The 15,780-nt window shown below is 33.6% G+C and overlaps 1 protein-coding gene across 2 annotated transcripts in view; it reads right to left on the reverse strand.

Moving 5' to 3' along the window:
* Positions 1-15,780, reverse strand: part of CTNNA3 (catenin alpha 3) — a 1,492,617-nt gene that overhangs the window by 1,446,108 nt on the left and 30,729 nt on the right. For both annotated transcript variants that reach the window (XM_012762717.2, XM_012762715.2), the window contains exon 2: positions 5,094-5,197. In XM_012762717.2, the coding sequence (XP_012618171.2) occupies positions 5,094-5,192 (99 nt within the window). In that variant the 5' untranslated portion in view covers positions 5,193-5,197. The remainder of the gene's footprint in view (positions 1-5,093; positions 5,198-15,780) is intronic.

The raw sequence follows: 15,780 nt of genomic DNA on the forward strand, positions 1-15,780 counted from the left end.
CACATAACTTGCTTTGACCAAAGCAAGGTGAGTGAAATTGACATTTGTCGCATCCAGGTGGACATGTTAGAAGCTCTTGTATGATTCATAATTTTCTCTTTCCCCTGTAGCAATGACAATGGATGTACATGTTGAAATGAAGTTTACATTAGCCTGAATCCCTGAGTGCCTGTACTTAGCAAAACCCCAGCTAACTCATATTGGACATGTAGCTTGAGCAGGAAATAGATTTTTATTAAGCCTCTGAGACTTAGGGGTTGTCTTCTTATCACAGTACAACCTTGTACAACCACAGTACAACCATGCTGACTGATACAGGGTTTGGTAAATATTTTTAAACTTGACACCAATGAATATAATAGCTATCCCCAAGAGGACTCCTAGAGATAGGTAGGAGACACTAGGGAGGTGAAAATGGGGAAAGGGCCAAGAGGTATTATAAGAGTTTAGGGGTAAGAGCCAGAGAAATGTTTATTACTAACTCCAACTAACTCTATATTTACCTCTTGAAAACATGGAATATATTTACATCAGAAAATACATTTGAACTTTGTCCCCCCAAAAAACTTTACAAGATATAACACATTATAAGGAGTTTGTTATTATTTTTCTTTTAAGGGATTTTGAGTAAATCAATTCCTTTAGCTCACATTCAACATAAATCTGACATATAGCAAGTTATATTTTGTGGCAAATTAAGATTATAGACAGTTTCATTATGTAATGACTGTAGCATGATCAAGCAGTTTATATCCCTTTCAGAGAGTATACAACATAGAAATGTAAATTTTGTAGGTGCAATTTTTCATAAATAGACTTCCTGCATTGTATTGCCAAACTTGGATCTTGAAAGTGATTAAGTGCAGATGCCTACAGTTGCAATCATAAAAATGTAATTGCTGAGAAAAAAAAAATTATTTCTGATCCATTGGAGGAATTTATTACAGAGAGATGCAACTGTGTAAGTTATCACACAGAGAAAACGAAAGCGAATGATTGAAATATATACCAGGCTGAACATCCCTGCAAAACTACCTAGTGATTTACCTGCACTCAAGAGAAAAAAATAGATTAAAGATAAATCAGATTTTGTAGAGAAGACTCTCTTAACTATAAAAGAGCAGAATAAAGATTTATGAATAAATGAATTTAGAAGTTGGAGTGACATAATGATATCTACGACCAATTACTCTAAAAACTAAAATGTAATTTTGACTTTGAGTTATATACAGAGGTAATAAGTAATTTCTGTGGAACCTTGAAAGCAAAAGAATATAACATGAAAATACATAATGAAGAAAGTGAAAATTTTTTAATGGCTACTAAATTAATAACTTTAACTGGTGGCAATATGAACTTAAAAATCATGAACTTCTTTAGGAATGTTTTCCAGTGTAATCTGGACTATATCATATACTTAAAATAAATCATATTATTATTTCGAATTGAACCCTCATTAGAACAATAACCAAGATATGGAAACAACTTAAATATTCATCGATGGATAAATGGATAAAGAAAATGTGAATATATACATACATTAGAATACTATTCAGTCATAAAAAAGAAAGAAATACTGCCATTTGCCAACATGGATGAACCTGAAGGACATTATGCTACATGAAATAAGCCAGAAACAGAAAGGCAAACACTAAATGATCTCATGCATATATGGAATCTAAAAAAAGTCAAACTTATAGAAGCAGAGAGTAAAACAGTGGTTTCCAGGGGGTAAGGGAAATGGGGTAGGTATTGGTCAAAAGATACAAAATTTCAGTTTTAAGATGATTAAGTTCTGGGACTCTAATGTACAGCATGGTGACTACAGTTAACAATACTGTATTGTTTACTTGAAATTTGATAGAGTAGATTTTAAGTGTCTTCACCACACACACACATACACGCACAAAATGGTAACTATGAGTGGTGATGAAAGTGTTAAATTAATTTGATGGTGGTAATCATCATACAATGCATAAGTATAACAAATCATCACCTTGTATACCTTGAATATGTACAATTTTCATTTGTTAATTAAATATTTTAAAATAAACATTCTTTGAGGAAAAAATTATGTGATGTGATGAAATATTCAGCATGATGTTAATCCTAGAAAAAAACATCTTTAATACAATTTGGTGGGATCTTTTATTTGTGTTAGTGGGTAAAATACATGATCAATGTGACAGATACAAGAAGGTTAAACATCAAAATCAAAAAGGTCGTTTATTCTAAAATAACAAATTGGTTTTTGATAAGGAGAATCCCATTACAATGAAAATCAAGAGTATATCAAAAAATTCAGTTGTACTAGAATTCTGCTTTATGAGATACCTCTTGCACATAGTAGATATTCTATAAATTGTTAATATTTTTACTTAATATGACTTTAATATTGCTAAGATCTAGAAACTTTTTTGTAGCTAAGATATTGGTGAGATTATATACCAAAACACTTTTAAAAACCAATAAACATTTTTGAAAAACATTGATAACAATCTTAAGGAAGATAAAATTGGCAAGTACATTTACATGTAACTGAAAACTATCTGGCATATAATAAATTCTGAGTTCCCTTTCTGTGACTCATCTACTTATGGACCACCAAAAATCTAAATCCAGGCACAAGAAAAGCCCTCTAAAATTAGCATAATCACACCTTTTTAAAGAGATACATTTCTTTCCAACCAAATAAAATTGCTCAGGTCATTTTCATGCTTTTAATTTTCTAGGTGGACTCAACAAATGCTTATAAATGGTTATAATAGTTTTAGAACATGCCAGAAAATACACACACACATAATCTGTAACCAACATACCCTTTAATGTTAATTTACTTAGACTGCTTTCTATTAATTGCTAGAGCAATGAACTTACTTGACTAAAGCTAACATCTATCAGTTTCAGTTAGAATATAAAAAGTAGTTTTTCCATGATACTCTCTCTATTTTAAGCTATATGCCAGCAACCTTTGTGAATAGCAAGTCTTACGTGACCAACTCTAATGTTCCATTGATATGAGACAACTAAGGGTTATGCAGTGGCATTAATGTACTTGTTTTTAGCAGCCATCTCTAAAATGAAGGCCATTTCCCTACTCCTACTACCTATAAGTGCATAGGAACAAAACCTTAAATGACTTGTGAGAACTCATTTAAAACTTTTCCCAAAAAAACTTGGTGATATATACAAAAAGCCTCAAAATTCTCATATCCTGCCCACTTAACGTTTACATTTAGTAATGAATCCCTGGGAAATAATACAAACTGATGCCAAAAATTTATATACAGGCCAGGCGCGGTGGCTCACGCCTGTAATCCTAGCACTCTGGGAGGCCGAGGTGGGAGGATCATTCGAGCTCAGGAGTTCGAAACTAGCCTGAGCAAGAGCGAGACCCCGTCTCTACCAAAAATAGAAAAAAAATAAGCCGGCATGGTGGTGCATGCTTGTAGTCCCAGCTACTTGGGAGGCTGAGGCAGAAGGATTGCTTGAGGCCAGGAGTTTGAGGTTGCTATGAGCTAGGCTGATGCCACGGCACTCTAGCCTGGGCAACAGAGTGAGACTCTGTCTCAAAAAAAAAAAAAAAAAAAGATTCATATACAAAGATGTTCAGCACAGCAGTATTTATAATAGTAAAAAAATAGAAACAACCTAAATGTTTAAAAATGTCCTATTTTAAAAAACTATAGTGTGGCCATATGATATATAATTAAACAGCAATTTTATTAAATCATGCTTACAAAGAATGGGGAAATTATCAAAATATCATTTTAAATGGAAAAGTGGGCTAAAACCTACATATACAGTACTATCTATATCATGTTTACATGTATATATATTCTTCATATATACGTATAAGGATAAATATAAAGAAGATATATTCTTTAATATTATACATTACTAAGAAGATGTAAACACTTATAATTTTGCTGTACTAGAAATGAATCCATCAAAACATTAATGTTTATCTCTTGGTGGTAAAATTAGGAGTGTTTTGTATTCTATTTTGGGGTGGGTTTTTTTTTTGGCTTTCCAGTTTTTTCAATGAATTTTGTCAGAAAAAAATATTAAGGTTTTTTTTTTTTCTCTTTTTAACATGAAACCATTTAGTGGATGGCTAAGACAGGGACTTCAATAGAGTCTTCACAGCCATCTAGTATCAATTTCATACCAGATATTAGTGCTGTTAAGACTGCCAAATCAATGATTCAGCTACCATCAGTGAGGTACATGTTTTGATTGTTTCACCAGCAACAGATATCAACTTGTGCTAAGTAAAAACATGTACAAAGTCTATTCTCAGAGCTAGCCCCCTCCCCACCATCCATCTCACAAAGAAGATAAACAGAACATTTTTAAATGATCTGAAGTAAGGTCAGCATAATTTCTCACCCAAGTAACCCATAAGTTCTTCAAGTCCTTAGAAAAAGGGACTTAATCTTGCATTAGGAGGCATGATGCAAGGTAGACCTAAAAAGGAGTTCCCTCACAAATTTTGGGTTAAGGACAAAAATTTAAATCTATCCCATTGTATACTATTCAAGCTCTGCTTTAAGGAAATCTAACACATAAAATCTGGACTTACATAATAAATAAGTCAGACAATTATTATGCATACTATCAAAGGATTGTTCATCTTATGAAAGATTTTATCACAGAATTCCTTTAAATAGCTGTTTTCACATACATTTTGGCATTTTAAAGATCATTTTCTATTTGGCAAATAAGCCACCATGTGTCTTGGGACAAGCCTCAGTTTCCTCATTTATATAATCATATTAACTATGCTACTTGCCTCACTCAGTTTTCATGATTATCAAACAAGATAATTTATATAAAGTTACTTTGAAAATTATATATACATATTATTACTGCTATTTTTGTTAAAAGATAATCTGGAAGAAATTTTTCAGAATTGTATTATTATTTCTAAATATGTACTCTTTTTACATTTTAATGACTTCAAAGGAAAATTTTAGATGACATATTCATATATAAAAATTAAATCTTTCCTTGCTTCATTATCTATTTTTCTCATATTTTTAGTTTTCTTCTGCAGTTAGTGCATGTTATAATTTCCATAGTATTCATACCTGGATTATGAGAGGCTCCAATAGTTTCTCCACAGTGAATGTTTGCACCTGTAGATCCTGTGGGTCGATATTCAGTGTGATTGGTGTTTCAGTTGACATGCTGCCTATGTGCAAACACACACACACAAAAATGCTTATTAATAAAGAAAAACATTTTCTAAAGAAAATAATTCATGAAAATCATGGAGTAGGTAAGACTTGTATTCGGGCACCTGTTCCTGATATCAGTGAAAGTCCTCAGAGGATCGGGGTGCCAAATCCACCATCAGAGAAAGAAGATATTCCCCAACTGTGCACTGAAGTCATGCTGTCTGGGTTTAGGTCCTCTAACAAATTAATCTACACTAGTATATTCATTACTATATTAATAACTCATCCCAGGTGGGTTCACATTTGATCAGTAGTCTTATGTGAACAGAATGGTGAGACATATCTCACAGCATGCAAGTCCTAACTTCTGTGAAATCATAGAACTGAAGCAGCCCACACCTATATTTTGCCTGTTCCTGGTAATGATGACTTAGATGGGGAGCCAGGTAAAACTAAGAAAGGCATGTGATATATCTTTACTTGTTTTGGAGATTATTTGAGGGTTTTCATTGGAGAAGAAGGTTAATGGCAATATACTTTCTTGCACAGGAAAGAAATTAATATAAATTTGCATAGTTGGTATAAAAAGAGAGAAGTCCTTGAGAAGGCATTGATGTATGGATAAAACAAAGTAAGGGGGAAAAACACAAAAAGAATTATAAGCCATTCTTTAAAGCATTAACATAATACTTAAGAATCAATTCAGTGAGATTTTTGCATTAGAACACACACACACATACATATATATACACAAATAAAATGACCATATGTGGCATATAAACACATTCAGATTAACATTCAAAAACTCTAGCCATGTTTTCAAATAGCTATAATATTTATTCATCTACTAAAACCTACAGCAAATGTAGAGGGTTTTATATAAAACCTACTAGCATTGTTGATTGTATAGATAGAGTACACTTTCTGAAATTATCCCATTTTTAGATAGTTCTTTTATTGTATATAACCCAAATGGACTGCTCAGGGCCCCCTTAATCCCTTCAAGATTGTCAAGTGTGCCCTTGTTCCCAGTCTATGCTTAATTCTATAACAAGCCATTTATAAAAAGTGACTACAATTTCTTTACTTTTTAAAAGCATTTTGCCTTGAAAAAAGAATTACTCAAATCGTATTAAGTAAAAAGATATTTGACTTTCTCCACAAATGAAAGTTTTAAATTATTATCATATACCAATATATATGATATATATAAAGCCACAAAGCTCTACAATTTAGCCCTTTTCTACATTGCTTCTCTCTCGTTTTCACTGGTTTTACTTCTGTTCTAAAAGTAGAAACATGATCTCTTTTTTAGCTATTCATCAGAAATGTAGATGTGTTTCAAGAAGGCTCCTAACACTATTGCCAATGGTTTCTCTCAAATGCATCTGTAGAAAAGAAATATGTTGTTTTTGTTTGGTTTGAGTTTATTTTTTCAATCATTTCAACTACCAATTTGACTTACCCTAACACAGACAAATCTATTAATAAATTTTTCTAGAAGGAGTACTTTTTAGCAAAGAGATAAAAGACAAATCTAAGTTAGCCAAAGTGTCTTCTAAGTCAATGTTCATGTCTTTAATACATATTAAGTAAAGAAAGTTTTTCAGAAGTTCCTTTTTCCATGGTAAAAACTAATAAATTAGTTTCCATTATAAACTAATAAATCAGAAGTCCTTAAAGAACCTTAACTATAACTATACATAATTATTCTTTGAATAAATGCCATTTCTTATAAAAATCTTCCTGATCTTTTGTATCTGTCCTATTCAGTATTCCTGACTGACTGGAGAGTAAGGCAGAAAAGGTAGAAAACCACAGAATTTTGAAAATTCAGTTGAAGAAGGGTCAAAGTCTGACAAATTGTGATTATAGCAATACCACAATGTGAATCCAAAACAAAAATCCCACTAGGTTGTGAGTATTACATTCCAAGGCATTTGCATTTTATAATCTATGAAGCTTTAGGAATTAGGGAGCACCTCCCAAACAATTCAAGAATACCTCCTACAGCAGCCTCATTTCAGCAATGTACTGAGCTTAGATGAATACAAATGATAAGAAGCTCACTATACCATTAATGCTGGTTGAGTTGAAATCTGCCACTTTTTAACTTTCATCCAATAGAGATAGTTTTATAAAGTGGGAAAAATATACTTTATAAAGTGGGAAAAGTACAGATTTGGAGACAGACTAGAATAAAATCCCAGTTTTCAGAATCAAAATAAAGAAGAGATCTCTTGACAGTAGTAATAGATGTCTTCAAGGATAGACCTCAAGGCAGGGCAACACCCCCCACCCCCACCACCCCCACCCCCGTGGATCCTTCCCTTCTCTCCAAACTATCTTTGTCCACAAGGCCTAAATTTTCTTCAATCCATTTCATTCCTTGCTTGAAACTCAAATTTACATCAGTTTTAAATTTATTTTGTTTAACCTACATTTCATTTTTAAATACAGTTAACTCTGAGAGGCCATGGGGTGCACACATTCAGTCACACAGTAGTATGAACCAGCTTACTGCTCTCCATCTGATACCCTGTGCATGTCTCTATTACAGCATGCACCACAATGTATTCCAGTCGTGCCCTGGCAACAAAGGAGAGGGATGATAGAAGATCAGAGAGATGTGCAGAGAGGCCAGTGGAAAACTTCACCCATTTCCAAACTTTGCCTACATGTGGCTATTCTCTCACAAATATTAAAGAGAAAACTTTTGCCATCCACTCCTCCTCTGTATAGTAATACATGACCACCCTCTGGAGCTAAGGCTCCTCTTAGTAAAACCAATTCTTTTAAATAAGTTGACATGTGTTTTGGGGATGGCTTTAAAACCTAACCATCTACAATATGGTTCCTATAGAAAAGTCCCTAATAACAAATATTTAATTTTTTAAAAAATTTAACTTTTGTAACACAATTAGTTTGTAAGGTGATGGCCAATTCTCCTTTAAGATTATTAAATTCCATGATACAGTCATCATACTTAGTCTAGCTTTGCACTCACTTTGCAGTTAAACTGTTCAAGTCTTTTATTTCAAATATTACTGCAAACCCAAGTCTCCCCATCATATATTTGGACAAATAATTTTATTTGCCCCTAAATACAGAATTTTATTTTGGTCCTCCTAACATCTCATCCTTGGCATCAGGACTTTTATTCCTGCCAGTCAAAAATTGATTTTGGAGAATCCAACACATTAACACCCTCTCCCAGTTCCCTATTTTTTCGTGAAATTTTTTAGTATGAATTCTACAGTTCCCAATTAAGTTCTTGAACAGGTGTCAGATGTGACACCTGTTCACAGAGTGTGAGTGTGTTCAAGAGTGTGAGTGTCAGATGTGAAACCTGCTCTTGATACCATTACAAATCTCTTTCCATATATGTAATGATCAATTAATAAACAATTTAGATGTAATTTTCAACCAGTTATTAATCACTTTTGTGTGAAATAGTCTACCTTTTAAAACTTTTTGTCAAAAAAATAAATCATGGGGAGGCTTTTCCAAATGCTTTACAGAAATATAGACACCCTTTCTACACCTTCTTATTAAAGAGTTCAATAAAAAAAAAAAAAAGCTGGTTTAACATGACTTATTCCTGGAGAATAAATGCTGACACTGCTAGTAATTACTGCCATTTATTTTAGTTTTTCAGTTTTCCTACAGTTTGGCACCTAGATGCCCAGTCAGATTATAGAGACCCCCTTTTTAACCTCTTTTAAAAATAAAGACAGTTGTCCTTCCTTCCCTGCATGTTAGTCAGTTCAGGATGCCATAACAAATATACCATAGACTGAGTGGCTTAAACAACACACATTTATTTCTCACAGTTTTGGAAGCTGGAAAGTCCAAGATGAAGATCCTGGCAGATCTGGGGTCTGGTGAGGGCCTGCTTTCTGGTTTGCAAGTAGCTGCCTTCTCTCTGTGTCCTCATATGGCAGAGAGCAGAGCATATCATTTCTCTTCTCATAAAGGCACTAATCCCATTCATGAGGGCTTCATTCATGGCCTAAATACCTCCCTAAGACCCCACAATCCTAATACTATCACCTTGGGGGTTAGGATTTCAACATATGGATTTGGGGGGAGGTGACACAAACATTCAGCCTAGAACACCCTGCTTTCTGGTAGGTCTGTCATTTTTCAGCAGAGAGGTTCTGTAAATCACATCAGTAGGTAATTTTAGAATTTGGGATATATTTCCCTAGGATATATCTATATATATATCCTATATATATCCTATATATATGTATTACATACATATATATACATATATATATATATATATACTTCAACTAATTTAAAGAGACTAGGGGCTATCTTCTTTATTTTTATCATCTAGAATTTTAACTCTTTGTTTAATTAAAATTTTATTAGTAATTCAAGGTTCAACAATGTAATAATGTATATAGTGAAAGCAAGTCTCTCTCCCATCCCTGTCTTCAGCTATCTAATTTCCCTCTCAGAAGCAATTACTCTGGTCATTCATTTACTCATACAGTTCCAGAGGTATCATATATTGTACCAGTACATAAGTATCTATATATTTAGTGCAAATTGTAACATCCTTGCTTTTCCACTTAATTTAAGTTCATATCATCTGGGTCATGCAGAGGATCTATTCCTTCCTTATTCTTTTTCTTTCTCTTTCTCTCAGACTGTAGCTTTGGAATACTCTTTTTCTTAACTTCAGCATGTCCTGCCAACCCTAGCACATAAGAAACATTTTAGCCTTTTCAACATTATTGTTCCTAGTTTCTGCAATTCTTTTATTTTCTTTTAGTCATGTGTTCCTCTACTCATTTTTGACCTATATTCTTTTCAAATTTGCACCCCCTACATAGACAGACTGAGGTTTTGGGTTGGTCATGTTGTTCAGCGAATTATTTACAGAGCACTTAAACATATCATCCACAATCATAAATTCTGGTGAAAGAAAAAGTAAGTAGTAAAGTCCAGGCCCTACCAACTGTGCATCTTCTTTCTTCATTTTTAATTCACCACATTTCTTTTTTGTCATATATAGTCTATTAGAATCATACTTGCTGTTAATTATCAAATTGTTGAAATTTTCTTCTTTTAAAGTCTAGGATACATGTCTTACATCGTCTTATTTAGGCTTATCACCTTCACCATAAAATGGTCACTTTCTCCATATACCTGGGCAACCACCTGCCGCATCCCCATCCTTTTGCTTTGGGGGCCAAAGTGATGACCCTTGCCTTCTGGGTCATTTTGAAAGTATATTTCTCAAGGTCGAAAGATTGGAGGATGGAAGCTACTTTAGCTGCCTGTTACCTTTTGCAGGCCTCCATTTGTACCTTCTCTCTGCTCACTACAAATGTTAAGCATAAGCCTGACCAAACTCTCTAGCACTCCATATCACCAAGTTCTTCCCTCATGGTTAGATTTGATTTTTTTCATTGCTTCCTCAATCTTCCAAGATATACAACCATCCAAGAGGTAGGGTAGAAAGTCATCAATTGTCCAGTTTTAAGAGAAGGCTTCTTGAAATTTTCAGAATGTACCATCTGTAACAGTTTTTTTTTTAATCTGGACTAGGAAAGTTTTTGATCTAATAAGCTTCTACACCAATATTCCTTTTCTTTCCCCTCCCTTCCCCCCTGCCGCATGCTCACTGTTGTTATTCTTTTCTTAAGATTATGAATTTCCATGTAAGAGTGTGTATGCACTATATGTATATTTCTCTGCCCCTCTTATTATTTTGTGAACATTCAACATTCCATTCATGATAAAATAAGTAAATAAAAATGTTAAATACTCAATAAATACATAAAAACATTCGTCATTTATTAATATATATGAGATTGTATTTAACATGTGTTTTTCCAGGTACTTATATTTATTATTCATTATTGGCCTTCTCCCATGTTATTTTATCCTGATAATTAATTACAACACATCATCTCTATTAGCATGGTTCTTTCTATGCCCTAATTATTGTCATAACATTAACACACATACATGTATGTACACATTCACATGTTTTTGATAGTTTTATCAAAGAATAGGTGTCTTCCTCAAGTTTAAAGTGTTTTCATCCTATCAACAAGTCTTCCACCAAAAGTATCTTTGGGCTTCTTAAGATCCATTCTGGATCTCACTTAGTGAAACTCTATTTAGTGAAATACAAAGGAAAAATATTTTTAGTAGGTGCCAATCATCACAAATGTTAATCTTTGCCTAATACCCTATATTTCCAAAATATCAGAAGAAAGGGTCAGCAACTAGTAAAAGACTGGTAAGTACTGAAATAATGGTATAAAAGACAGCATTTATTTTAATTTTCATTAACAATTTATCTTGAGTGCATAGCTAAACTTTGTAAGTCTCACTCTCCCCCATCACCATGCCTCAGAAAGAGATTAGCATAATGTAGTCAAGAATAATGTGAAGGATTGGAACCAAATATTAATTGAAAAAAAGTCATCTACATCATCACAAGCAAGTTTAAGTAAAGAAAAGTTAAAGGAGGCATAGATTCTTTGCTGCACAGTAATATCACAGCTGATTTTATATATGTTAATCTTTACTAGAGTGAAATAAAACAGAAAAACTATAACATAAAGCCTCCACTATACATATGTTTTCCTCTATACACATGTTTTCCAAGACGAACTCCAACCCCACCTCTGTGTTTCCAATGCAATCATTTTCTGGTTTGTTTGTTCTGCCAAGAAAGAAATACATACATCTTCTGCTCACTTGGTAAACAAAAGGATCTGAGGTTTATCAGAGAATCAATAAAATCAAGCAGTTGTCTGATATCATAAATGATGAAGGAAGAGTTGTGTTTCATTCTTTTCAGATGTTCCTCTTTTACTTTATAAATACTTTCAATGTGTTTATTTAGAGAGCAATAATCTGTGTAAGCTCTTCCACTTAGCCTTTTGGTCAGCTACAAGAGCAAAGTAATATGAGATCAGAGGTACCCCTAGACTATAGGGCATCGTTCATTTATTCATTCATTCAACTTATATTTATTAAATGTGTACTCTGTGCCAGCTGTGAGGAGGGTAATACCATAAACAATAAAGAGAATAAAAAGTAAATTATTTAGTGTATTAGAAAATGTATTATTTAAAAACAGAAAAAGTCAAACAGAGTAAGCAGGGTTAGGTGACAGAGAAATTAGGAGCAGATTTCAGTGTTAAATAAGATCAAGATTAGTCTCATTGAGAAGGAGACATTTGAGTAAACCCTAAAGAGGTGAGAAAATTAGCCAAGTAGATTCCTGGGAGAAGAGCATGGCAGGCCTATGTAATGACACCTCAGAAACCTAAGGCAGAACAACTAGGAGGCCAGTAAGTGGGGCAAAGTAAGCTACAAAGAGCATAGTAAGAGAGAAAGTCAGAAAGGTAGTGGGGCCTGCAGATCACAAGAACTACTGCAGATGTTTGAGCAGTAGAGAAACATTAGATGGTTTATATTTTAGAAGGATCACTCTAGCAAATAAAATGAAGTATGAGGGGCAAAAGAAGCAGGGATATCTGTGGGAGATCCTGTCATGATCCAAATGAGAGAATAATGGCTTAGACCTACTTGGTTGCAGTAGAAGTAAACACAGTGGTCAGACTGTAGATATATTTTGATAGTTGAGCCAATAGGAATTCTTGAAAGATTAGACATAGGATAGAAAGAACTCAAGATATCTTAAGATTTTTGGTCTAGGGCAGGGATGAGGAACCTGCAGCCTTAAGGCCACATGTGCCTTCTAGGTCTGTAAGTGTGGCCTTTGACTAAATCCAAATTTTACAGAACAAATCCTTTTATTTTTATTAATATATTTTTGTTCATCTTTTATATTTTTATTTTTTATTTCTCTTCTTTTTTTTTTACACTTGAACTTAATATTTTTATTTCTAAAGCAAACATATTTAAAATACCAAAGAATAAAAAAAATTTTCAATGAAATAATCCTCCCAGATTGGCTGGCACAATTAGAACATTAGTAAGCCATAAGGGCTAAATTGACAGCTTCTATGCTCACAATTTAGCTCTAACTTCCCCTGCTTGTCTGGTACCACTACCTCATGAGACTGGTTGGCGAGAGTTTATGGGGGTTGACTACACCAGTCTGTTATCCACTTTTGACTACAATGAGCAGGTTTCTGTTTAAGTGGAAGTTGGGAACAATTGTACAGCTCAACAATATATTTTAATTCTGTCTGCTTAACAGCCCATCATGTCAAAGAAGACCAAGAGAATGCTGAAGGAAGAAAACAGTTTTTCAAATTAGGACTGGGAATTGCGATATTATCTTGTTTCTGCTAAAGATAAGATGATTTGCTTACATTGTGATACTGCAATATCAACATTAAAGAAATTTAATGCTCACCAGTATTATAACACTCATAAGGAAAACAAATATTTTAAATTAGAGGGAGAGGTGGTGAAATGTTGTGTTAAAGAAATTAAAAGATGAAAAGTAAAACCAAAGACAATTCTTTCAAGCAGTGATAAGACCTGGAAATAATGCCACTGAAGCAACTTGTAAAGTAGCTTATATACTTGGGAAAGTAGGAGGGCCATTCAGTGATGTAGAAATTGTGAAAGAATGCATTATCAAAGTTGTAGGATGCTTAGACCCCAATAACGTTTCAAAGTACAAACAACTGCCTCTTTTAAGGAGAATCATAACTGATTGGAAGCATGAGTTAGCCTTCAATTTAACAGAACAACTTCATGCAATACTTCAAAAGGAAATATATATATTATTCAATCACTTTGGATGAATCAACTGATACTCTTGACTCTGCACAGGTTTTACACTTCATTCAGGTCATAACAGAAGATTTTCTTTGATACAAAGAGTTACTCACTTTGGACACTCTTACAAACAGAAGAGATATCTTCAGCAACTTTCAAGATATATGTTCTGAAATTAGACTGAATTTGGTAAATTTAGTGAGGGTATGTACAGATAAGTCACCTTCCGTGACAGGAAAACATGAAGGGTTTATTGCACAGATAAAAAAAAAAAAAAAAAAGTATACAGATACAGATGCTCTCATTTCTTTTCATTTATCTTGCATCAGCAAAATCTCTGTGCTAACACTATTATTTTAAATGACACTTTGCAACAAATTGTAAGTATTGTTAACTATATTCATGCAAATGCAACATGGCATCACCTGTTTTGTAATATGCTAAAGTTGAACAATGAGGTATTCAGTGTGGATTTGCCATATCATTCTAAAGTGTGTTGGCTATTACAGATGGACAGATGTTAGCCAAAATTTTATCTCTGCAAGAACAGATAGTTAAATTTTATGAAGAACAGAATCAGCAATGTGAATTATTGAAAGAATTCTACAGGAATGCAGCATTTCTATGTGATATATCAACTCAAATGGCTTGAATATTTCACTGCAAGGTAAAACTAAGTCTATATATGATATGTAGCAAAAACTCCAAACATTTTTGAAAAAAAAGCTATCTTTTTTCAAAACACTTCTTCAAAAGGAATTTCGGGTAAACAATTTTCCCCAGTTAGCAAAGGTCATTGATGAGCAGGATGATATATGCAAATCATTTGAAGAATATGCAGCTGTTACAGACCTATCAATTAGGCAATACAATGAAAGTTTCACTGACTTTGAGTATCATGACATCACACATAAATTAGCATTTCAGCCTCGCCTAGTTGATATCACCAAGGCAGCTAAAGAACTAGAGTCAGAATTGAGCTCTCAGCAGATAACATTTTAAAGTCATTGTTTGACGCTAAGAAAGATCCAAACGAAATATGGAAAAATGCAGTAGAATACCCACGTCTTTGGCAACATGCCTGAAAAATACTTTCTTGCTTTTCAACCACTTATTGCTGCAAATCGACATTCTTCTACCTAACTCAAATCAAGACACCCTTAAGGTCACAAATGACTGATACCCAATGATCAACCCATGGCTGACCCTACCCATTTAGGATCCACTAAAACTGCAGACCTCCATGCTGCAACCAAATATTTAAATGCTTTCCAAAAAAAGCAGATACAACAAAGTCATTAAAAGGTTAGTTAACTTTAAAATTAACAGTTTTCATTTTTTGAAATTTTTAAGTACGTAGTAGTTGCACTTTTACAAAAAAATGTACATTTTTAAGTATATCTAATCGAAGTTTCTTCAATGTGGCCTTATTTAATTACAGCTAAATTAATGCAGCCTTCCAACATGAAAAGGTTCAGCAACTGGAAGGATGGAGTTGTCCTTAACTGAGGTGGAGATTGCTGCAGAAGGATAAGGTAGATGAAGAGACCAGCTGGAGACATGATAAACTTAAGATGCATTCTAGACCTCCAAGTGAAGATGTTATGTAGGCACTTGAATATAGAAGAGTTTGAAAGAAAAATCTGAAATGAAATATTAGTTTTGGGGTTGTTGGCATAAAAATAGATGGAATGAGACCACCAAGGGAGCAAGGAGACTAGAAAGAGGTAGGTTTGAATCAAAGGATTGTTGGGAGTGAATGGAATATAGGCAGTGGTATTCAGAGTAAGATTGTACAACTGAAATTGGCCTTTGAGTGAATTAGAAAAATATGCCCATTCTGGGCACGTGAAATAGAAAAAGG

Source organism: Microcebus murinus, chromosome 14 (assembly GCF_040939455.1).
Source record: "Microcebus murinus isolate Inina chromosome 14, M.murinus_Inina_mat1.0, whole genome shotgun sequence".
NCBI classification, from domain to species: domain Eukaryota; kingdom Metazoa; phylum Chordata; class Mammalia; order Primates; family Cheirogaleidae; genus Microcebus; species Microcebus murinus.